This window comes from Spermophilus citellus (genome assembly GCF_964194105.1).
Source record: "Spermophilus citellus genome assembly, chromosome: 10".
Taxonomy (NCBI): domain Eukaryota; kingdom Metazoa; phylum Chordata; class Mammalia; order Rodentia; family Sciuridae; genus Spermophilus; species Spermophilus citellus.
In genome coordinates this window covers 25,424,174-25,449,475 of record NC_138197.1, presented here as the reverse complement: position 1 = coordinate 25,449,475, position 25,302 = coordinate 25,424,174, and the positions used below count along the sequence as shown (strand labels likewise).

The 25,302-nt window shown below is 46.8% G+C and overlaps 1 protein-coding gene across 2 annotated transcripts in view; it reads right to left on the bottom strand.

Annotated features, from left to right (window-relative positions):
• Nucleotides 1-25,302, bottom strand: part of B4GALNT3 (beta-1,4-N-acetyl-galactosaminyltransferase 3) — a 106,175-nt gene that overhangs the window by 5,519 nt on the left and 75,354 nt on the right. For both annotated transcript variants that reach the window (XM_081310163.1, XM_081310162.1), the window contains 14 exons: nucleotides 18,441-18,536; nucleotides 17,882-17,972; nucleotides 17,063-17,163; nucleotides 16,529-16,596; nucleotides 15,228-15,306; nucleotides 15,036-15,102; nucleotides 12,326-12,469; nucleotides 10,932-11,041; nucleotides 9,896-9,996; nucleotides 9,605-9,666; nucleotides 7,652-8,432; nucleotides 2,284-2,603; nucleotides 1,138-1,291; nucleotides 813-885 (listed from right to left, as the gene is read on the bottom strand). In XM_081310163.1, the coding sequence (XP_081166289.1) occupies nucleotides 813-885; nucleotides 1,138-1,291; nucleotides 2,284-2,603; nucleotides 7,652-8,432; nucleotides 9,605-9,666; nucleotides 9,896-9,996; nucleotides 10,932-11,041; nucleotides 12,326-12,469; nucleotides 15,036-15,102; nucleotides 15,228-15,306; nucleotides 16,529-16,596; nucleotides 17,063-17,163; nucleotides 17,882-17,972; nucleotides 18,441-18,536 (2,247 nt within the window). The remainder of the gene's footprint in view (nucleotides 1-812; nucleotides 886-1,137; nucleotides 1,292-2,283; nucleotides 2,604-7,651; nucleotides 8,433-9,604; nucleotides 9,667-9,895; nucleotides 9,997-10,931; nucleotides 11,042-12,325; nucleotides 12,470-15,035; nucleotides 15,103-15,227; nucleotides 15,307-16,528; nucleotides 16,597-17,062; nucleotides 17,164-17,881; nucleotides 17,973-18,440; nucleotides 18,537-25,302) is intronic.

The following is a 25,302-nucleotide window of genomic DNA, read 5'->3' as shown; positions in this document are numbered from 1 at the left end:
GGCAGCCCTTTTAACTAAGAGCTGCATGACCATGGAAGAAAAAAAAAAGTGGGGGGAGGGTGCAGGGTCAGCAGAGGGCTGGTGGGAGGCCACTCTCTAGGAGAATCCCCAGGCTCTTCTCCATTAGAATGACTAACAAACTTGCACAGAACTAACCACTGGGCAGGTTTCCACACTACTGAGCATCAGAACAGAGTTCTTACCATCCAACAGTGAATTCTGACTCCCCCCAATTTTTGTGGGCTCTGAGGACTCTGGACAAATGCTCCATTGTCATTTGCTTAGTCCCACACTTGGCCTGGGCCTGCAGCATAGCAGGGAGAATGCTCCTGGCTACGCTTTGGATAAGTGTCCCTCAAAGATGCATGAGCTGAAGGTTTGGTTGCCCATCTGTAGTGCTCCAGGAAGTCAGTGGAATGTTTAGGAGGTGGGCCTGGGTGGGGGGAGCTAGTGCCCTTAAAGGGGGTATTGGGACTCTGGTCCCTTTGTATCTCTCTTTTGTTTTCTGGCCACCAATAAGTGAGGAGCACCCTTCATTCCACAATGATGTTTTGCATCAACCCTGGACCAAAGGCAATGGGGCCAAATGACTATGAACTGAAAGCTCTGAAACAATGAGATAAAACAAACCTTTCTTTCTTTTTAAGTTGATTCTCTCAGGTATTTTGTTGTAGTAACAAAATATTACTGTGGGACTAATACCAATGTGTCCCCATTCCCTTCCCTTTTCAGGAGCTGACACATCTCAAATGCCTCTCTACCTCTTAACCAGTCTCTAATCACATCTCCTAAGCCCCCTACAGACTGATTACCTTCACCAGATCTATGCCAGCCTGCAGTCCAGCTGAGCGTTCAAAGTTTCCACTGAGCTTCATATACTGGTAGCTGTAGGAAGAGGAGAAAGCAGGGGCTGAGGATTAGGACTCATCTGCAGCGGTCCCCTGGAGGAAGAGGAAAGCTCTTCTTCAGCACAGAAGAGATGGAGTGTTCCTGGGATGGGGTTCATATCAGCAGGTAAGTCCTTAGGGAGAACCTGGCGACTGGGTGGGACTTCTGGCTCTGCACTGGACTGAATAAAGCCTAGGACTTCAGGAAGGAGGCAGCCCAGGCTGTGGCCTGGTCAGGGGTCCTCCTCACCTCCGCAGCTTGGATCTCTTCAGAGCTGTCTCAATATCCATGTCCTCACTGCTATAGTCAGTGATGATGATGTTGAAGTGTGGGTCACTGGTGACTTGGAACAGGTTTTCCATGTCTCTGATGAACTGCTGCACCCAGCGTGCCTGGTTCTTCACTGCCCCGGTGGGCCAGGCAGGAAGAAATACATAGGTAAGTGAAAGATGATCATCTCCACTGTAAGCTCCAATGTGAGTCCGGAGTCCCCACTAGACCTTTGCTTAGGGAACAATGTGGCTATAGGAAATCATTTAGCAAGAGCAGAGAACCAAAGAGAGGGATTGCTGACGAGTAACCTGGCCTCTATATCCAGCTCCATGAACAACCTGAGAGAAGGCCCCTGAGAGAAGGCCTGGGGCTAGGGCTCATCATTAGCTCTCTCCTAGCAAACCATCAGACCTATTTTCTGTCTATATTACTACCCTTCAATCCTTTCCTGCAATACTGTAATTCTCCTGCCTGTTATAAGTTTTCCCTTCTCATTACCAAAACCACGTGGGACCTGGCACAGTGATGCACGCCTGTAATCCGTGTCACTTGGTAGGATAAGGCAGGAGGACTGCAAGTTTAAAGCCCACCTCAGCAATTTAGCAAGGCTCTTGGCAACTTAGCAAGATCCTGTCTCAAAATAAAAAGGGCTGGGGATGTGGCTCAGTGGTAGGGTGTCCCTGGGTTCAATCCCAGAACCAAAAAGAAACAAATAAATCAGTAAAAACCACTTTAGGCCTGGGAATATGGCTCAGTTGTGGAGTGATGGCTAAGCATGCTTGAGGCCCTGGGTTTGAACCCCAGCACTGAAATAAATAAATAATAATAAAGCCATTGTATACAGTATCCTCCTTATCTTATTTATTCAACAATCTCAGTTCATAATCACATCCAGTTCTGAAACCTAGTGTGAAAGAAAGGTCACTGGCCTACAAGTCAGCACCTATTCTTAGTTAATTTACCAGTCATGTAACCTTAAGCTCATTCCTTTTTGTGTGTGGGAGGCTCCATTTCCTTAATTATAGAGTGTCTTCTTCAACAAACTCTTGGGAGATGGAATCAGAGAAAACAGATCTGGGTGCTCATAATTATCCTTAGGATGCCCACCTTCCCGAGGCTTACCAGGCACGACAAAGTGGACCACAGCTCGGTGATTCCATGAGAAACCCTGGGGCCAGCAAAGCTTGGGCTCTGGATCCCGGACATTCAGGACATGTCTCCGACGTCTGTGTGGGCTCCAGACCAGGCCCTGCAGATTCCGGGCCTCTGTCTCCTCCCCACCAGCTGGATCAATACCTTGCCAGCCTCGTGTGGACACGTACTCGGAGAGCCGCACCAGGCGCTGGCCTTGTTCTAGTAGTTCAAGCTCTAAGAGGTAGCGACCGCCACGTAACTGATCCTGACGCTTCTCCACATTCACGATGCGCTGCAGCTGGTACCTCCTGTGGCAGAAAAGGTGGGAGACTTGAGTAATCCTCCCTGCACTGTGAAGGGAGCATGTGTGGTAGAAGCCCATGAGATCAGTTATCAGGAGACCCTGGGTTTTATTCTAGCTTTTCCATAAGCTAAGGGACCAAGGGAAGTTGCACAACCTCTCCAGGGCTCAGTGCCTCCATCTTTAAACACATACCTACTGAGCTGTGATAATCTCTAAGGTCCTTTATAGCTTAAACATTCTAAGTTTACAAGGTGAATATGAGGGGTCACTGTGAAGAGGTTCCTTGATAAATTGACTCTAGTTAATAAAAATCCTTTGTTCAAATTAACATTCTGATAAGATATGTTGACTGGTTGGCTCAACATCATTAGTCACTAGAGAAATGCAAATCAAAATCACAAACAGCATGGTATTGGCATAAAAACAGACACATAGACCAATGAAACATAATAGAAAACCCAGAAATAAATCCAGGTATTTGCAGCCAACCAAAAGCAGCAAGAACACAAATTATCTAAAGGACAGTCTGTTGAAATAAAGGGTGCTGGGAAAACAGGATGTGCACATGCAGAAAAATAAAACAAAACTCCTATTTCTCACCACATACAAAAAATCAACTCAAAAATGAATCAGACTTAAGACCTGAAACTATGAAAACAGGAGTAAGCTTTAGGACATTCATCTGGGCAAATATTTTTTAGATATGACCCCATAAGCACAAATTGACAAATGGGATTACATCAGACTAAAAAGCTTCTGGGAGCTGAACCCCTGCCCAAGGAGTGGAGGAGGCAGAGCAGACCAATGCAGCCCCACTGGCAGAGGAGGAGAACAATGGTACTGTGCCCCGCCCCCCTCTACCAATACGTGGCTGTTCTGGCCTGTTTCTATCTAGAGACAACAGCCAGGATGGGGAAGACCATCACCAAGGTCCCCACAGGCCTGGTTACACCAGAGGTGAGGTATTGGTAACCTGCAGAGACATTACAAAATTATAGTGTAGAAACTGTAATACCTAGGAGGAAGACACATGAACAACATGAAAAAACAAGGGAAGAAAATGCCCCAAACAAATCATGATGCTATAATAATAGAATCCATTGACAGCACAGGAGATGAAATGTCAGAGAAAAGTTTCTGGGATGGGGGTGTAGCTCAGTGGAAAAGCATCTGTCTAGCATGTGTGAGGCCCTGGGTTTGATCCCCAGCATTGCAAAAAAACAAACACAATGAGTGAAGAAACAACCTACAGAAAGGGAGAAAATATTTGCAACTTGTTCATCAATGAAAGTTTAACATCCAGAATATATAAGAAACACAAAACAACTCAACAGCAAAAAAAAAAAAACACCTCAATAATATGATTTAAAAATGCAAAGATGACCTGAATAAACATTTCTCTCCCTCCCTGCTCTCCACACCCTGCCCTCTCTCTCTTTGCAGTTCTAGAAATTGAACACAGGACCTTGAACATGCAAGGTAAGAGCCCTACCACTGGCTATTTTATTTTGAGACAGGGCCTTGCTAAGTTGCCAAGGCTGGGCTCAAACTTGAGATCCTCCTGCTGTAGCCTCCTGAGTCACTAGGATTATATGCATGCATCACACCTGAATAGAGATTTCCTAAAAGAGGATATATAAAAGGACAATAAGTATATAAAAAAATGTTCAACATCACTAATCATCATGGAAATGCAAATAAACAACAATGAGATATCATTTTAGCCTACCGTCAGGGCTGGGGTTGTGGCTCAGCGGTAGAGCACGGGCCTAGCACATGCAAGGCACTGGGCTCAATCCTCAGCACCACATAAAAATAAAATAAAGATACTGTGTCCAACTACAACTAAGACAAAATATTAAAAACAAGAATGTCTACTGTCAAAAAGTCATAATATAACAACAACAACAAGCTGTCCAGGATGTAGAGAAAGGGGAACTCTCACAGAGTCTTGGGAATGTAAATTAGTACAACCGCTAAAGAAAACAGTAGGAGATTTCTCAAAAACTCTAACTAGAACTACAATAGGATCCAGTAATCCCTCTACTGTGCATACATCCAAAGGAACTGAAATCAGTATGCCGAAGAGACAACTACATTCACATGTTTATTGAAGCACTATTCAACCAGCCAAGATATCAAATCAACCAAAATGCTAATCTTCAGATGAATGGGAAAATGTTGAATATATACAAAATTATATTGTTCAACCATACAGAGAATAAAATTCTATCATTTGCAGCAACATGGATGGAAATGGAGGACCTATGTTAAGTAAAATAAGTCAGGCACAGAAGGACAAATACTGCATTTTCTTACTTATGTGTGGAAGCTAAAAATTGATCTCACAGAAGTAGAGAATGGAACAGTGATTACCAGAGCCTGGGAAGGGGATGGGGGGAAAAGTAGGGATGGAGAAGGATGGTTAATGAGTACTGGGGTTCAGTGGATAGAAGGAATGACTTGTAATGTTCTATAGCACAGTAGGATAAATATAGTGGAAAAAATTAATTAATTATTTCAAACTTGCTAGTAGAGAGGATTTTAAATGCTCCTAACACAAAGAAATGATAAATGTGGAAGGAGAGATATATGCCAATTTCTCTAATCATTATACACTGTATACTTGTATTGAACTGTCACACTATCCCATAATTATGCATAGTTACTGAGCATCAATTCAAATAAAAAATATGGCTGGCAGGGCTCGTGGAGTAGCTCAGTGATAGAGTGCTTGCTTAGCATGCTCCAGGCGGAGAGTTCAATCCCCAGCATCATCATCAACAACAACAACAACAAAAAGGTCGGGGTGCCAGGTTGTGGCTCAGTGGTAGAGTGCTTGCCTAGCATGCATGAGGCACTGGGTTCAATCCCCAGCACCATATAAAAATAAACAAATGAAAGAAAGGTATTGTGCTCTTCTACAACTAAAAAAAAAAAAAAAAAAAAAAAAGGCTGGGGATGTAGCTCAGTGATAAAGCACATGTTTGACATGCACAAAGCCCTGCGTCCTAGTACAGTGTTGCCTGTCTTCCACTTGAGTCCACAAGTTCAAGACTAGCCTGAGCAACATAGTGAGACCCATCTCAAAAAAAAAAAAAAAAAAAGAAAAAAGAAAAGAAAAGAAAAAGAAAACTAATAATTACATGACTGGTGAAGAACTCAATAATTTATAATTACATTTAAGGGGAAAAAACATATCAATAACTTATTACACATTTAATTTATTCATATAAATTATCTGGGCTAAGTAAAATTTATGACAAATCCATGTGTGAATTGGAGCATTCAGCATTTATATTTTACAATAAAGTTCGTTTATTTATTTATTGAGCTGTGTTTAATTTCATGCATGTTAAGCAAGTACTCAACCACCTCCAACCTCTAAAAAATATTAAACATTGTGGATTATTGGGAGAAGACTCCTAAATCACAATGAGATTCCATTTTGTTCCCATTAGATGGTTATTTAAAACAAAATAAAATGGAAAATAACAAGTGCAGATGAGGATGTAGAGAAACTGGAACTCTCACATGCTGCTGATGGGAATGTAAAATGATGTGGCTGATTTGGAGAACAGCTTGGCAATTCCTCAAAATGTTAAACACAGAGTTACCACATGACCTAGAAATTCTACTCCTAGGTGTACAAATACCCAAGAGGAATGAAACATGTTCACACAAAATTTGATACATGAATATTCACTGCAGCAATGTATTTGTAATAACCAAAAAGTAGAAACAATCCAAATGTCTATCAACTGATGAATGGATATACAAAATGTGGTATATCTAACACAATGAAATATCATTCACCAGTACAGAGGAATGAGGTAACTGACATGTTCTATAACATGGATGACCCTTGAGAATATTTTGCTAAGTGAAAGAAGACAGATGCAAAGGACACATATTATATAATTCCATTTATATGACATGTCCAGAATAGGCAATTCTATAGCAATAAAAAGTACATTAGTGGTTGCCAGGGACTGGGAGGAAGGAGGAATGAGAAGAAACCACAAACAGATGCAGAGTTTCTTTTAAATCCCTTCCTTCTTTTAATTAGAAAAGTGTTCTTCCTATGTTGCCGAGGCTGGCCTCCAGTCCTGGACTCAAGCAATCCTCCTACCTCACCCTCCTCAGCCCCTTGGGTCATAGGATGTACCACAGCACTTGGCTATAAAAAAAGGTAATAAAGGTAATAAAAATGTTCTGGAATTAGTGGTGAAAATTACATAATATTGTGAATATACTTTTAAAACCAATGAATTGGCCAGGTTTGGTGGCAGAAGTCTGTAATCCCAGCTACTTGGGAGGCTATAGCAGGCCAATCACAAGTTCAAAGCCAGCCTGGACAACTTAAATGAGATTCTGTCTTAAAATAGAACTCCAAGGGCTGAAGTTGTGGCCAGGGGTAGAGCACTTGTCTGGCATGTGCGAGGCCCTGGGTTCGATCCTCAGCACTTCATATAAATAAATAAATAGATAGATAGATAAAATAAAAGATCTATTTACAAATATATATACATATATCCATCCCTAGACATGCCACATGACTGAGCCCTAACATTTTTATTTAATTTTTAAATTTGAGACAGAGTCTCGCTAAGTTGCTTAGGGCTTTGCTAACTTGCTAAGGCTGATCTGGAACTTGAGACCCTCCTGCCTCAGCAGCCACTGGATTTACAGGTGTATACCAAAAGCTTGGTTTAGCCCTGAGGTCTTAATTTGTACTTTTAGCCTCTGTTCTTCCTGTTTGTCTCTCTCTCTCTCTCTGAGGGAGGGTACCATATCTACCAAGCCTTCTCTGGGGGCCTGGGTCAGATACCCAGGTATTTCAGAACCTGCCCGACTGGAACAAAGGACTAACTGGTGCCAATCATTGCGGGGGCAGGGGCCCTAGGCACTTGTCCTTCTTAGGAGCCTGGGTTGGGAGGGAAATCCTACTATCTTGCAGCAGGGGCGCTTGCTACCAGCACTCAGGTCCCTGCCCTCCTGGTCAGCCAGCGGCACCCCACCCCTTGGCCCCAGGAAAGCCCTTTACCTTACCCCCGGCTCCTCTGGTTGAGCTTCTTCAAGAAGACCCGGGTGACCTCCAGGGCCTCCTGCTCTGGAAGCAGCAGATTGCCAGATGTGTTACAGTTCAGGTCGATCCAATCCGTCCTCAAGGCTTGGAAGTCGAGATTCCGGGCACTGAAGGTCTGGTCCCAGTTTACTACTGGGTCAAACACAGGTACATATTCGAACACCTCACTCATCTCCTCTTCCTCTTCTTCTTCCCCCTCTTCCTCTCCCTCCGCTTGTCCTTCCTGGCCTGCAGCCGCCACCACTTCCTCCTCTCCATGCCAACCCCATTTCGGGGCCAGAGGCTCCATCCTGTCACCCCTTCTCTGCTCTGCGATGTAGGATTCCACTTGGTTCAGCCACTGGGACTGCTCTAGAGTTTTCTGGGGTCGGTCACCAGTGGGCCTGGGTCTCTTAATTTGAGGCAGGTTCCCAGGGGCCCGTTTGTCAGAATGAGGTGAATCTCGGCTGGGCTCAGGGCTAGGTTTTCTCTTCCTCCTCGCTGGTGAGAGGACTCGGATGTCACTGGCCCTCACTGGGAAGGGACCAGTGGAGTTATGCTTGGAAATGGGAGCCAGCGGGGCCCCCCGAGGCTGAGCCAGGAGCTTCCGCAGGCTTCGGAGGCGGTAGTCAGTGACCTCCTGGCCGGGGACAGAGGCAACCATTTGTTTTCCCTCTCGTATCCTGGTATCCTGGTCCTGGGAGGCAGGGGTCTCCTCTGCCACTTCTTCATACTGGGATTCTTCTAGAAGGTCCTCCTCAAAACCTGTTAATAATAACCATTCCTCATCAGAGTTTTCAACCTTTTCCCAAGAAGACAGAGAAGGCTGCTGCTGAGGATGCGTGTGAGACACCAAGGGGCTCCAGATGGGGATGGGATCCAGGCTCTGCCAATGAATTGTGAGACCTTGGGAAAGTTTTTCAACTTCAATTAACCCCAGCTTCTTTATCTGCATTAAGGCTCCAAAAATCCACCTCTCAGAGGGTGATTATGAAGACTGATATAAATGTATAAAGTAGGGTTGGGGATGTAGCCCAGTGATAGAGCACTTGCCTAACATGTGTGAGAACTTAGGATCAATCCTCAGCACCACAAAAACAAAACAAAACAAAAGTACACTAATAAAGTACATAAAGTGCACAGCAGGTGTCTGACCCCTTTTAGGACCCAATAAATGGTCTCAGACATGCCATACTCCCTCAAGAAAAAAGGCCATGCATGTCTGTAATCCCCAGCAGCTGGGGAGGATGAGGCAGGAAAATCACGAATTTAAAGCCAGCTTCAGTAAAATCGAAGCAACTCAGTGAGACCCTGTCTCTAAATAAAATATAAAATAGGGCCCGGGATGTGGCTCAGTGGTCGAGTGCTCCTGAGTTCAATCCCTGGTACCTCCACCCACCAAAAAAAGAAGAAAGGGCCTCTCCTTAGCAAAACTTCCCAAATGGTATGCCAAGGATCATTTTCCCCTCCAGTAATCCAAGTAATCTCTAGGGCTCTAAATCTCTGCCAGCTAACCCTAGCACGCTGTTAAAAACGGTGTCATTCTTCACATGTACCTTGATATGGAAAAGTTGAGAATGTTGTTCTCTATTCCCTTGGGGGAGGGGAGGGGTCAATGCAATTTGGATTTTTTCTTCTTCTTCTTTTTTTTTTTTTTTTTTTTTTGCAGTACTAGAGACTGAACCCAGGTGCACTTTGTCGCTGAGCAACATCTCCAGCCCTTTTTATTTTGAGCTTTGCTGAATTGCTAAGGCTGGCCTTGAACTTGGGAACCTCTTGTCTCCGTCTCCCAAATCACTGGGATTACCGGAGTGCACCTCTATGCCTGGCTGTGACTGGAGTTTTTAAGATCCTCAGGGGCAGGGCTGCATGATCTGAACCCCGACCACGGTTGCCCCTCCCAGCCTGACCCAGAAGCCTCAGCTGTCACTCTGTACCTGGATGCTTGGGCCCCTCCTTCTCTGGCTGGTCAATCTTGATGTACTCCTGAAAACTGAACCTGTAGGAGGAACAGAGATGTGGATTGCCTTCAGGTGCCATGCAGGCTCAGCTATCGGCTGGAATGAAGAAGGAGACTAGGGAAGAGGATGTGTGTGTGTCGGGGGAGGGAGTTACCCAGGAAGAGCTAAGACTCCTAGGATTGGGAGGATACTTGGGACCACTCTAGTCCAAGCAGCTCTCCTGGCTGGGAATAAGGCTACCTTCTTGCCCCATTCAGTGCCACTTACCTGTCCTGGTAGTAAGCATTTTCCTGGTAGAAACATTTATTGTGGGTCTCCATGTGGCTCAGGCGGGTATAGTCATTGGGATAAACAAAGGACAGATGAACCTGGGAGTGGAGAAAGCAGAAGCAGAAGGAAGATGGTGGGATCCTGTTAAGGAACTAGTTAGCCGGGTTAGCCTATCCCTAGTTATCAAAATATAGAGCTCCTAGGGACCTGTCTATGGCAGGGAGCAATGGGCTACTCTGAATGAAACATTTGGTTACACTGCCTGGGATTCTCCTCTACCCATCACGTCTCTCTCCTGGGTCCTCTGGACCTAACACACCCTTGAGTCAAGTTGTCTAGTCCACATTGCCTCATCTCCTCTTCTGGATCAAACCCCCCAGCTATAGCCAAATCCATTCCCTCCTTCTCCTGTAGCCTCTGAAGGTTTCCTGCCACCTCCTACAGTCCAAACAGCCTGTCTTCTTACTGACTATACTGCCTCCTTTGCCCTCCTTAGACGAGATCACTGCCGCTAAAAACAATTCTCAGGCCTCATGATGACTCTGACCACTTCCTTCCTGCCCCCATCTCTCTCACAATCTCACAGCTGACTATACAGTGTTCACTCTGCCTCTTTGGCCTCTAAATGGGCTCTAGGTCCTCATCGTTGATTTTACCCCAGTGCCTTACTGGAGCTTAACAAATGCCACTGACTGGCAGGCCAGTGGGACTGAGCAGGACAATGTGTGGCTCTAGGAGCAGGGACTGTAGGAAGCCTCAGCCAGGCCACCTGACATCGTCACTGTAGCAGTTGGTGTGTGTTGGGGGGCGGGGAGTCCTAAGGCACAGCACCTATTTGCATCCCCTGCAGAACAGTCTGTCTGGGTTAGTCCAGGTAGAATGGAAGTTTTGCCCAGCCCAAGAACCTGTGGGACCATCCTGTCTGCTGGGATGGGGCCTAGGGAAACTGGGGAGTCAGCCTCAGGACCACCCACCCTAGTCACAGCCAATAATCCCTCCCCAGTCCTGCCCCAAACCCAGATCCAAGACTTACAAAGCGGAGGCCCTGGTAGCGCTGCAGAGGGAGCCCATCCACCAAGTAGCTAGGTTTGTAGGGACAATCAGGCAGGATGTGGCGGAGATGGGACTTGGGGATCAGAGGCACTGAGGACAGGAAAGGAAGAGGATTGAAGGCAGGGGATGAGAGCATAAATGGGGCTGGCTTAGAGCCATGGAGAAGGCACCTGGCAGCGAGTGAGGGCTGCAGTCCTCTGAGTAGCCACTTCTCAGTATTCACTGGTGCAGCTGTGAATCATGTCCATCAGCTGAGGCTACCAAATAGGCTGGCACCTCTCTCCAGGAGCAGGGGTGTTCAAGGAACACGTTGGTGGCAGAGAACAGAGGACATGCAAAGCACAATGTGACTTTGGAATCACAGCACTGGCCTATCCTATAAAGTCACTAATAAGGTCTAGAGACTTTTGAGAGGCCACAAGCCACCCTAGTGCAGTACCAATAACTGGATTTCTTTTCATAGGTCAAGAATCCCTTCATCTTCCAGTTGTCTTTTCTTCATCCCTCCCCCACTGGGGAAATGGGAGAGGAAGCATTGTTATCTTATAAAATATAAACACTACTTGGGATTAATTCTATGGTAAAACATATTACTGAACCCAGGTGCACTTTATCGCTGAGCAATACCTCCAGCCCTTTTTATTTTGAGCTTTGCTGAATTGCTCAGGCTGGCCTTGAACTTGGGATCCTCCTGTCTCAGTCTCCCGAATCACTGGGATTACTGGAGTGCATCATTGTGCCTGGCTGTGACTTGAAGTTTTAAGATCCTCAGGGGCAAGGCTGCATGATCTGAACCCCGACCACGGTTGCCCCTCCCAGCCTGACCCAGAAGCATGCTCAAGGCCATGGGTTCCATCCCCAGCACCAAACAGATAAAAGTAATGCTTTAGTGTCAACATATTTCTCATTAAATGACAAAGAGTTGGAATTTTATTTGTGGTACAGGAGGGATACATGGGGACTTCTGGATTCTGATTCTATTTCTTTTCCTGGGTAGTGGTTATACAGATATATTTGCTCTGTAATAATTTATGGAATTGTAAAATTGGACTTGGTGAGATCCTGTCTCAAAAGAAAAAAATCTTAAAAGGGTTGGGAATGTAGCTCAGTGGTAGAGCACTTGACTAGCATGTGGCCTTGGGTTTGTTTATAGCAGCACAAAACCACAACAACAACAACAACAACAAAGAAATGTCAAATTGGATGTAAATATTTTTGTGCTTTCTTGTATGCATGTTATATTGTATACAAGGGGGAAAGATCCTGGGACTTTTGGGATATTGTGGTAGAATTGCCAAGTCTCCTGAGTGTCCTCCATCAATACTGAGGGAACTGGCAGTGTGCTACCTCCAGGTGGGATGTGGCCAGCCTTACCTTGATAGAGGGTGTCCCGAGGGTCAGGCCGAAGCATGTCAGCAGGAGGCTGCTCATCTCTGGCAAGGGAGTCGGAGGAGCCCATGTGGCTGGCTGCTGTCTGTGGGATGTGACCCACCTCATCCATCCTTAGGATGGTCTCATCTTGGCCCAGGGAAGAAAGAAGAGAAGGGAGCTGTGAGTCTCAGAAGAATCCCACCTCCTTGCCTTTGAGGGACAAGGGAAGGGACCCTGACAGCTCCTGTATTCTAGAAGGTGCAGTCCAAGATGTGCTCTGTTATTTTTTCACAAAATGGATTAATGCTATCTTATAGAAAGTTCCCATTATATTTATTTAACCAACACCTATATAGTATTTATTTTGTACTATTTTAAGTGTCTTACAAATATTAATCCATTTAATCTTCAAAACTACCATATGACTTAGGTATAGGTTGAGTATCCCTTATCTGAAATAGTGTTTCAGATTTTGGAGTTCTTTGGATTTTGGAGGATTTGCATAGTTGAGCATCTCCAGTCCAAAAATCCATCAGGTGCTTAAAACTTTTAGGATTTCAGCTGTGTTTGTCTGTAATCACAGCAACTCAGGAGGCTGAGGCAGGAGGATTGCAAGTTTGAAGCTAGGCTGGCAACTTAGCAAGACCCTGTTTCAAAAACTAAAAAGGGCTAGAGATGTAGCTCAGTGGTAGAGTGCCCCTGGGTTCAATCACCAGTAATGCAAAAAATTAAAATAATAAAATGTTTTGGATTTCAGAGCACTTCAGATTTCACATTTTCAAATTAGGTATGCTCAACTGGTACTATATTTATTTCTATTTTACAGACTTCAGCATAAAAATCTAAGTCATTTGCCTAAGATCACACAACTGGCAAGTGGGAAATCCCAGCTTGAACCCAGGCAATAGAGTTCTAGCACCTGTGTTATGAGGCCTCAAAGACTGCATGCAAATCAACAACCACAATGAGTAGGGCGCCCCCTAGTGTGAAGAACAGCTCCCAACAGCCAAAATAGGAGATCAGCCTCTGGTGTCTTTATCAAGTTCATGCATATTGACCTTTTCTGTTCTGTTCTGTTTTGTTTTTGCAATACTGAGGATTGAACCTAGAGGTCTGCAAATGAGCTTTCACCACTGAGCCAAATCCCCAGCTGACCTCATCTCTTTTCTAACCACACCACTTGGGGTCTGCTTGCTTTTCTCTGCCCTCTGTTTTTTTTTTTTTTTTGTCTTCAGCCCCAGATAGCATGATAGAGTTCTTCCTTCTACACCCACGGCTAGCTACTGTTGGCGCCCCTTACTCGTTCTTACCTGAACTTTGCTATGAGCCTCTTTCTTGGTTCACATTGAATCTGTGGATTCCAACACCCCTTCATCCTCTTGCCCTATCCCAGCATCTCATGACCTGTACCCTCTGCCCTGACCTTTGGCCTTCTACTTTGGTCACCAGCAATGTCCTCCACCAACCATGCCACCTTCTCCTATGAGCCCAGACTGTCCTGTTCTGTCTCCACCCAACACACTGACTTCCCACCATCACAACAGTTTCCCTGGGCATGCCTTTCCCATCCTCCCATGGGGTTCTAGACCTGCCTACTCTTCTTGCACCTGCCATGGAAGTCCACGGATTTGGCGGGGGGAGGGTGTTGCTGGGGAGGAAGCCCAGGACCTTGCGCATGCTAGGTAAAGCACCAGAGAGCTACACCCCCCATATTCCACCATATTTATTTTTAGTGGGGTCTCCAGATACAAATCTTGATAAGGAAATGATAAGCAGTAAAAAAAAATACAACTAAAGAGTTCATTTCCTACAAAGTTAAAGGAGATTACTGTTTCTTCTTCTCTTGCCTTGGCTTTGCAAGAACCAGGGTTGCAATTAAGGGACTGGAGTGAGATATGGCGGCGCACACCTGATATCCCAGTGATTCAGGAGGCTGAGGCAGGAGGATCCCCAAGTTCCAGGCCAGCCTGAGAAACTTAGTGAGACCCTGTCTCAAAATAAAAAGTAAAAAGAGCTGGGGATGTGGCTCAGTGATATAGTGCCCCTGGGTCCCATCCCCAGTACCACAAAGAAAAGGAAAGTCCCTTATAAGATACATGATTTGTACATATTTTCTTCCATTGTGTGGATTCTCTCTCTTTTTTCAGTGCTGGAGATTAAACCCAGGGCCTCATGCATGCTAGGCAAGTGCTTTACTACTGAGCTATACACCTAACCCCTCTTTTTACTTAAATTTTTTTTTTCTTTTTACTTTTTTGGTACTGGGGATTGAATCTAGGGGCGGTCTGCCACTGAGTTACATTCCCAATCCTTTTTTTTTTTTTTTTTTTTAAAGTTTGAGTCGGGGTCTCACTAAGTTGCATAAGACCTCGCCAAGTTGCTGAGCTGACCTCAGACTTGTAATCCTTCTGCCTCAGCCTCCTGAGTCACTGGGATCACAGGCCTGTGACACCATGCCTGGCAATGGCACTGCTCTAAAGAGAGTGCTCAGAGAGCTTCCAGCAGGATTTTACAGGGGTTGTTGACTCTGGAAAATGAAAGACCCCTGACAGTAAGGTCCCTTAGGTTCATTGCTTTGGACCTTCACACCATGTCCCAAGCACTTTAGCCCCTACCCCTCCCACCTCAGCCTGGACCACATTCCCCAGGTGTGCCGAGCCCCATGCACGGGCACCCCAGCCCCCATTTCCAGTCCAGGGTAGAGCTTACTCACTTGTGAAGAGGGACAGGGAAGGGGAGTCAATTATGGTGAACCTGGCTCCAGGGTCATTCCTTCGCCACTGGGAAAGGAGAGAGGAGGTCGTGATGGATTGGAGGTAGCTGGACTCTGGACAGGGTTCAAGGGACAAGAGCGGGGAAGTGCCAGGAACTGAGCCGGGGTTGGCAGGGAGAGCAGGGCACTCACCGCGACCTCCACGTGGTCGGTGCCCTCATCGTTCTGCTTGTGCAGCACCTCAAAGTAGTACCTGTGGGAGGCTGAGAGGCTGGCAGAAGGGAGAGCAGGGAAATGGGGAGACAGAGCCTCAGTCCCCAAGTCACCACCCTCACCCCTCTCCCCTGCTCTGAGAATCCCAGCAGCCTGCCTTTTTTTAATCCCTGGGGTTAGAGGCCCCACCCTGGCACTTACTAACTGTGTGATCTCTTCTCTTCCGTCAGTGGGTAATCATAGTCCTCACTTTACAGGATAACTGGGGGTATCCAGCAGAGTAACAATCCGTTCACTGTTAGGAGCAGCCTGTGCCTGCTACTCTAAGTGCTTGACACATACTGACACCGAGTCACAAACTTTGGGTAATTTCTCAGAGTCTCAGAGGTAGTAAGCAGGAGTGGGGGATGCGAACCCAGGCAGCCCTGCCTCAGAGTTCGCGTCCTTCGCTGATGGGCTGAATTCTACAGGAAGCACTCACTATAACAGCTGGCACATATTAAGAGCTCTTTGCCAGCCAGGTGGTCTTCTTTTTCCTTCTATTTTTTTATTTGTTTGTTTGTTTTTCTTTTTTTGGTGCTGAGGGTGGAACCACGGATCTTGCAGGTGCTCTACCACTGTGTCCAGCCCCAATTATCATCTTCAAGCCAGTGCTTGTACAGGCCGCCAGGTGGTGCTCTGAAGTCGGGCTAAACCCTCCTTTTCCGCAGCACCTTAGATTCCAGCTATTATTGCTTTCCCTCCAGACTACCCAGGGATCTTCACGGCCAGGTGATCTGCAGTTCCCCGTAGAAATTCCCGATTGCCCAGGCAGAGCCACCAGTCAAGGATGTCACAAGTCTGGGTGTTTCCAGGGACAAAGAAAATGGCAAGAAGGAGGGCCAGGAGAAGGGAGACCTTTTCTAGGCCTGAGTATTACTGAACAGCTGTGTGACCTTCAAGAAGTCACAAGCCTTCTTTGGCCTCAGTTTCCTCATCTGTAAAATGAGGAAGGACAGATCGAATGGTTTCAAAGACTCCAGAGAGTGTGGGTACCAGGGCACCCTGAGCCTGTGGACTAGGAAGGCTGGGATGATGGAAAGGTGGGCTATCTCACTCTGATGTGGCCTTAGCCATTATGCACCTCATGATGTCTGTCGTGGGCTGGGGTGGGCTCACTCAATGGTAGAACACTTGCCTAATCTGTGTGAGGTACTGGGTTCATTCCTCAACACCATATTTTTTAAAAAAAATAAGATAAAGTTAAAAAAAGAATATTTATTGTAACCCTCTCTACTCACCTTACTGGCTTGGAAATTTGACTTCGAAATTTCCCAAACTCTCCAGGGGCCGTCCATTCCTTTCCAGTCTAGAGGTGTGGGGAGAGAGAGAAGAGAAGGAAAAATAGAGAACATGAAGAAGGATGGGAGGTGATGAGTGGAGACGGAAGAGGCAGAAAGGAGAAAAGCGAGAGGGAAAGAGTAGAAGATGAAAGCGATAGAAAACAGAGGAGAATCAAGGAGGGGGCTAGTCGGCTCAGGGAAGGCACTTCCCACCATTGCTAGAAGAGGCCTCAAGCTGTCAGCCAGCTCAGAGCCTAAGTCCTGTCTCAGCACAGAGCTCAGGAGCCTACAACCCAAAAGACGTCTGTGCCTGGTCCCAGTGCAGAGATAGGCCTTCGCGGGGCCCCAGACTCTGACTCCTCACTCTACCCCTTTGTGGCATGGGGTAGGGTGAGAGCTCACGCTCCTTTTCACCCCTCCTTCACACCAGAGTTGCTCACAGTAATGATCCTGGGACCCCTGGGAGAGCTCCTGGGGCCACGTCATCCCTACCTTGCCCACACTGGCCAGCAGCTGAAGGCCTGAGACCTGGTCGTCATGGCTCAGCCAGAATTCAGCGTTGTCATCTGCAGCAATGGCAAACTGGATTTTCCCTGGGCAGTGGGAGAGAATGTCCAGGTAAAAGCAAAGAAGGCATTGCATAGAACCGAAGGTCTCTTGTTATGACTCGATGAGTTCCTTTCAGGGGACTTGGTGCGGAGGCCTCCCTCTTTCTAGAGTGAGGGTCTCTACATTTTCTTCTTCTTCTTCTTTTTTTTTTTTTGCACTGGAGATTGAACCCAGGGGCCCTTTACCACTGAGTTACATCTCCAGTTCTTTGTCATTTTTTTTCCTTTTAATGAATTTATTTATTTATTTTAATTAGGTATTTTTGACAGCAGAATGCATTTGGATTCACTGTACATCATCTCAGCACAACTTTTCGTCTGTACGTGATGTAGCGTTGCACCATCGATGCAGGCACACATGGACCTAGGGTCATCGTGTCCATCACACTCCACCACCCAGTCCTTTTTATTTATTTTTTAAATTCTGAGACAGGATCTCACTAAGTTGCTGGGATCCCAGGTGTGGGCCACCCTGCCTGGCTGGGGGATGTTTCTATATCCTGGGGGCAGTGTGAAGATGGAGAATCCAACTAGCTCCAGAATACAGACAGGGAGAGAGGTTGCAGCCCCGGGGGGATCTGGATGGGTCCTCGCCATGACTCGATTTCCCCCCTCCCCTGGTGAGGGTCCAGTCAGTCAACAGCAGGTTTATGTCCCAACTAAGGGCTCACAGAAAGGAGGATGGGGCTTCGAGGTGCCTCACCATCAGTGAAAGGATGCAAGTAGCCAAAGATGCGGAGGCCATAGTTGGTCCATTTGGGAGACACAGCCAGCTTCCTCAGGGTTGTGCGGATCTATGGGAGGAAAACGGAAGGACACTGACTCAGAAGCGGGAAGAGGAAATTGAGCAAACTGATCTACTCAGGGAAAACCAGAAGGGGAGAGAGACGGACGGGACCAAGGGTGTGGCTTGGCCAGCAGAGCACAGATTTCAGCTCCCACTTGCCTCTTCATTCCAGTGACCTTATGCAGTGCACACCCTGCACAACTGTCTGTGGTGGCTTTGAGTAAACTATATCTTGAGCCACTATGATAACTGAAACTGAAATGATGCCGAAGGTGGTAGAGGAATTGAAAGAATCCCTGGGAAGGAACAACAGAGGTATTCCTGGCAGAGGAAGGGAAGACCCACGAGATCAAGGGAAGAATGTGGACCAGAAAAGAATCAAAGGAAGAGGAAGGAAGCAGAAGATGAGAGACAGGAATGGGGCAGAGGAACTGGGATGGAGGGAGGCAGGCAGGGTTGCCTGGCAGGCACTCACGTGCGGGTACAGTGGGAAATGGAGGTTCCTCCTGAGCTGCTGGATGGAAGTGCCACACCAATCTTCAAACACATGCAGGTTTGCGCGGCCACGGAACTAGACGGAGAAGAGGATGGTGGGTGAGTGTGAGCACCTGACCCATGTCCCGTGGCTCCACGGCTCCAGGAACACGGAGAGGCCAAGCCAGGGCTCCTGTGAGGTGTGGCTCGTGGTCATGCCTCCGTTCCTATTTGGCACCCCCAGCTCCTCTCAGGAACCGCCATAGTTTGGATCAGTGACACCCCCAAAGGCCCTGTGGTGAAGACTTGGTCCTCACTGATGGTGCAAATAGAAAGTGGAGGACCTTTAGGAGGTGAGGCCTAGTGAATGGAAGTTAGGTCACTGGGCATGTCCCCTTGATGGGAACATTGGGGCCTTGGACCCTTTCTCTTGCTTTTTGCTTCCTGGCTGCCACAAGGAGGCACAATTTTCCTCTGCCACATGCTCCCGTTATGATATACTGCCTCACCACAAGCCCAAAAACAAGGGGCCAAGTGACATGGCCTGAAACCTTTGAAATCATAAACCAAAATAAACCTTTTTTCCTTGTAAGTTGATTATCTCAGGTATTTTTGTTACAGGGATAGAAAGCTGACTAACACAACCTCCACAGCCTGGCCTAAGGATGGGTCTGTCTTTCCCGCCATGCATGTGCAAATACACACACACACACACACACAGACACACACACACAGACACACACACACCCTGCTTATTTCATGCAAGAAGGGGGCTGGTTTGCATTCCCCAGGCAAGGGAGGGTGGTAATAGCCATGACGGAATAGCAGAGATGATAGGGAGCTAGGAGGAGGAGCTAAGCTGGATTTCAGCTCAGAACTTGCTCCCCTCCACTGCCTCTACCACCTCTTAATGGGAGGAAAGCCTCACAGCTGTCTGCTGGTGAAACCTTATCTACGCAGTGGTCTTCACGCTTCTGGCTGGGGTTGGGGGAGCAGCTGGTAAAGAGCTACGGGAAGTATCTGGGGGCCCTATGGGCTGCTCCCACGCGGGGCCTCCTGCGGCTCTCCCAGGCACTCAGAAGCCTCTCATGCAGCGCTGATAGGTAGAAGCAGTCTGTCCCCTTCAGGCCATGGCACTGATCAGGGACAGGACTGGCCTGAAGGCCTGGAGTAGAGGCCCCCTTCAGAAGAAAGGGCTAAGGCAGAAACCAGTACCCAGGGTGGGTGGAAGGGCCAAAAGTTCAAGAGAAAAGGAGACGCAGGGATGCTGTCCCAGAAGATCCAGAGTTCCAGATTTTCCTCGCTCAGCTCTTTCCTCTTCCCTGTCCCCAGAGCTTCATGTCCAGGTGCCGGGGCCTCAATTAATCACACTATACAAACAAGCCCAGTCTGTCCCTCCCCTCCGTGGCCCATCAGATACCAAAATCTGAGCTGCCCTTAGGAAACCTGGGCAGAGGTGGGAGGGACACCCAGACGGGATGCCCAGACAGAAGGAAGTGGCAGGAGATCTGCAGGGAGAGCGGAGGAGGGGAGGGAGGGAGGGCAGAAGGGTAGCTCCTCAGCAGCCAAAGGTCTGGGTGTGGCTGGCAGGATGGCCACGGCCTTGGGGGTCACATGGCCCAATAACTGGATCCAGAAAAGACACAGGGCAGCCTGTCCCTTTCTGACCCTTCAGCAACTTGGCCCTTCCTGGGCCCGCTGGCCTGGTCAATGCTAGGAATGTGGGACCTTGGGAAGCAGCCCTTAGTCACAGGAATATGAGTTGGGGGCTGGGGTGGGTGGGAGAGGGAATGTGGGCTGGGTAGGTGGGAGGCGGGTTAAAGCCTTCAAGGAAGCAAAGAAAGGGGACATTGTGTTAGTTCTGGGGAAATTCCTCAAGTCCAGTTTATAAGACTCAGTTGTCTCCTCCCAACAGCCTGCTCTCTGCCTCCTCCCTGGGAGATTTCAGGGCAGATCCAGAAACTGAGAGGGAGGGCAATGGGAGAGGGCAGGCCACCAGAGAAGTCCACTGTGTGCAGCCTGCAAGTCAGAGGCTGCAGGGGGCTGGGGAGGAGGGAGGCTGGCCGGCCACCTGCTCCTGCCCCTCAGGGCCTTTCTTGCTTTAGGAATGGGAACCTGGGGCGCTTTGGGGCAGCCAGACCAGGAGAGGTGGGACTGTTGGAAAAGGACTGGCCTTTTCCTGGGAAGTCTAGACCCTTACCAGCATCAGGCTAGCCTTCGAACTGGGCCTGCCCTACCCTTGGCTATGGATAGGGTTATCTCAGGGAAGCGTTGGTACCCTCCTCCTTCCCCGGCCTGGACTGGGGACTCTACCTGGATTTGTGTCCCTCCAAGTGTGGGGGATCTTATATCTAGCAGGGATGTGGGACTCCAGCACACCAGCCCTGCCTTCTGCTCACACCCTCCCTGTCCAGTAGGGGCTAAGGAAGGGCCTGGGTTCCTCCAAGTGCCACAGCAAATCTATGGCCAATTATGGTCTGGAACTTCCAGTAAGAAATAGTGGAGAAGATACTCTTGAAATGGTCTCATTTTAGAGGTGAGGTTACTGAGGCTTAGAGAGGCAAAGTGACTCCCCAAGGATACACAGCAATTAACTGTGGAAATGGGGAGGGTTTAAGCGGGTATGCATCAAAAGGGTGAGGCCAGCTTGTTGGGTCCTCACACTGGAACATTCACCATCTTGATCTGGCCTCTGCTGGACCATGGCCAGGCTTGCCAGGCCTGCAGCAGACCTATGTGGATCTGAGCTTCTTCCCTTCCAATGAGTCCTCTCAGTGTCTCTAGAATTATCATTCTAAAACACGAATCTGATCAGGCTGCCCTGCTGCTTAAACCCCCAGACAGCTTTGGAACAAAACCTCTCTTTCCTTGGCTCAGCACAGTGATGCACACCTGTAATCCCAGCAACTCAGGAAGCTGAGGCAGGAAGATCACAAATTCAAGGCCAGCCTCAGCAACTCAGGTGCCCTAAGCAACTTAGAATCTGTCTTAAAATTAAAAATAAAAAAGGCTGGGGATTTGGCTCAGTGGTTAAGCATCTCTGGGTTCAATCTCCAGTATAATAAACAAAACAAAACAAAAACCTCTCCCTGGCCTTTCGGATTGACCTACTTTGCCAGTCTCACCTCACATTCCTCCTGATCATACCTACGCTCTACCCACAGCAAACTGTCTGTCTTTGCCTAAAGTGTCCCGCTCTTGACTTCTGCTTTTATAAATGCCATTTCCTGATTGAAAGGTCCTTTCAGGTTTCCCATGTGTCAAACTCCTATTCATTCTTCTGAGCTCTTCTCAAGTATTTCTCTGAAGTATTCTCTTCCTTCCCCAGGAAGAGTCAATAGCCCTCCCGGGTGCCCCCCAGCACATCTTAATCACTGAACGAACAAATGCTTGCAGAAGCTGAGCCCAGAACAACATGTCCCTGCATTTATTCTATAAGCACCAAGTGCCTTCCACCAGCCAAAGATGGAAAGAGTTGGGGATGTGGCTCCACAGTAGAGCACTTGACAAGAATGTGTGAGGCCCTGGGTTCCATCTACCCCAGCACCACAAAAAATTTTTTAAAACGTACAGAATATAAGACAAACTACAAAGATGGTGATTGAGAGATCTGAAAACAGCAAAGCCTGATCCATACAAAAACTTACACATAAATACTCACAGCAGCATTTTTCAAAATAGCAAAAACAAAAAACAAAAAAACAAAAACCCCAACAACCCAAATGTCTACCAACAGATAGATAAAATGCAGTACCTTAGCACCATCTTCCTAGAAATTTTTGAGCCCTGAGGGCCATGTGAAGAAGTGATTGGCTGAAGTGCAGAAGTAGAAAGAGGTCCAAGCAAACTGTAGCTCGTGGGCCCATGGAATCCAAAGAAGCAGAACTAAGGAATGCCAGAGGCCAGGGAGCTGGTATAAGCTGATGGATGTCATGCTGAGGACCAGAACTCTCTCAGGGGAGGGAACTCCCACCACCATTGCATCACCAAGACCACCTCTGGGAGGCCCATTGCTCATACAAAACATCCCCAGACCCGGGGCTTTCTGTTTTCAGTCATGGGCAAGCGTAACACATCTACAATAAAACATCCCTTTTGTTGTCTTAGTTGGAGAATTTTTTACAAATTTGGCTTATCTGTGCAATGGCATTTAATGAAGCCATAAGAGTGACATACCGACACCTGCTGCAACATGGATGAACCTTGAAAACACACTAAATAATGAAGCAGACACAGGACCACATATCGTATGATTCCATTTCTATGAAGTATCTAGAACAGGCAAATCCAGAGACAGCGAAAGTAGATGACTGTTTTCTAAGGGTGGGAGATGAGGGAGGGGAAAGGGGATGTAGCTAGGGAGAGCAGGGTTTCTGTTAGAAGTAATTAACAATAAAATTGACTATGAGGGATGCACAGCTCTCTGAATATACTAAAAGCTACTGAACTGTATACTTTCATTTTACTTATTTACTTTGTGGTACTGGGAACCTAACTCAGGGCCTCATGCCTTCTAGGCAAGCACTGTGCTGCATCCCCAGCCCTTTTTATTTTGAGACAAGGTTTCCCTAAATTGCACAGGCTGACCTTGTACGTGGGATTTTCTTCCTCCTGCCTCAGCCTTCCTTGTAGTTGGGATTACAGGTATGCACATCTCACCCAAGTACTAATAAGGATTTTTCTAAGCTTCTTTTACTATGTAAAAAAAACATGCAATGGAAACCAGTCATCCACCCCCAAACGGTCATACACGTGTACTAAAATATCAAGTTTCTTTTTTTCCTTTCAATATATTAGTGATGGAACCCAGAGGTGCTCTACCACTGAGCCACACTCTCAACCCTTTTTATTTTATTTTATTTGGTACCAGGGATTGAGCTCAGGGGCATTTGATCACTGAGCCACATCCCCACCTCTATTTTATATTTTATTTAGAGACAGGGTCTCAGCCTTGCCATTGCTGAGGCTGGCTTTGAACTTGTGATCCTCCTGCCTCAGCCTCTTGAGTCATAGAGATTACAGGTGTACACCACTGTGCCTGGCCTTATTTTTATTTTTATTTTGAGACAAGGTCTCGCTATATTGCTAAAGCTAGTTTCAAACTTGTGATCCTCCTGCCTCAACCTCCCAAATTGCTGGGATTACAGGTGTGTACCACCATGCCCAGATTCAAACATTTCTTTAAAAAATTAATCCTAATGGGTGATGCCACCTGTAATTGCAGTGACTCAGGAGTCTAAGGCAGGAGGATTGCATGTTTGAGGCCAGCTTTAGCAACTTAGTGAGACCCTGTCTCAAAATTTAAAAAAGTTAATTCTATTTTAATTATTATTTACTTTTTGTTCACTGTTTTTGTTTAATTACATATTCACACATGTATATATTTATATCTTTTGCAAAAAAATTGGGGGAAATTAATTATTAGTAAATGCAGAATAGTGTGTTGGTATAACCTTTTAAAATAGTTGGTTCATTAAGAAAAATGATCCAAGTTGCCCTCAAGAGAGGACTATATCACCAGACCAAATGATTTGTAAGAGAATTTCTTTTCAAAACGCTATCTCCAGATGGGGCAGGGCACAGTTACCTGGTGATGTCACCTAGTACAAGTGTGCCAGTATTGTAATCCATCCTCTCTCAGGGTTTTCAAAAGAGGTGGCTTCACAGGGTGGCTAACCTAACAACACATTTGGTACCGTACTGCCTCCTTCCCTCCTGCCCAGAGCAAGTGGGTAGACTGGAAATAAAACCACCCAGGCTAAAGAGATCAGCTGCGACAGGTGTGGCTGAAGACAATGAGCTGGCCAACACCACCCAATCAAGAAAAGAAACCTAGGTCCACTGGCCTCGAGACAAAAAGACACTGGATTCTAACCAAACTAAAATAAAACCCAATTTAAAATTTTTATCCCCAAAGCACCATATCCTAAGTCTTAGCACAAGCATTGACCGGACGTAATTTGGGTGTGCTCAGTAATTTCCTTGAGCCTCCATCTCTTACTCAAAAGAAAAGAGTACTAAAGCCTATAAATAAAGTGTATGAGGATGGTTGTGCTTTTTTGTTTATGCAGCGTTAGTGAACACACATTTCCCGGTTGGTTATGATTTTTATTCACACATTTAACTGTTTCCTAAGACATTTTGTAAAGCAGAGTTCCTAGTGCATATTCCTTGTAACCCTAGCATCATAGAATATTAATAGATAGTTCATGGAACAAGCAATTTGGGGGCACATAAGTTGGACCATGCTGAGCTCAACCAAATTGAACAGATGACTGCAGAACTTCTCAGGATCTTTCATATGCTAATGTCCATTTCCAAGAAGAGATGTAGTACACAGTTTTGTTTAACTCATTTAACAATAAACTCCTTTCTTCCTGGAATATCTTATGGGACTTACTGGTCCAAGACAGTTTGAGAAACTTGTTAAATCTTTAAGATTAGGGATTGGCCTGGGCATGAAAGTCACGTAATTTTCCTGAGCTTTGTTTTTCCCACCTATAAAACAAGGATTATGATTCCTATAGTTTGGATCTGCAATGTCTCCCAAAGGCCCATATGGTTGGTCCACAGCCTGCGGCCCTACTGGGAGGTGGAGGACCCTTTCGGAGGCAGGGCCGAGTGGTGGGAAGTTAGATGGTTAGGGGATATGGGGACTTTGGCCCCTTCCTCCTGCTCTTTGCTTCCGGCTGCCATGAGGCGAACAGGCCTCCTCTGCCACAAGCTCCCACCATGAGGTACTACTGCCTCATTCCAAGCAGAAGCAAGGGACCAAGTGACATGGACTGAAACCTCTGAAAGTGTGAGCCAAAATAAACCTTTCCTCCCTGTGAGTCGTTTATGTCAGCAATGGAAAGCTGACT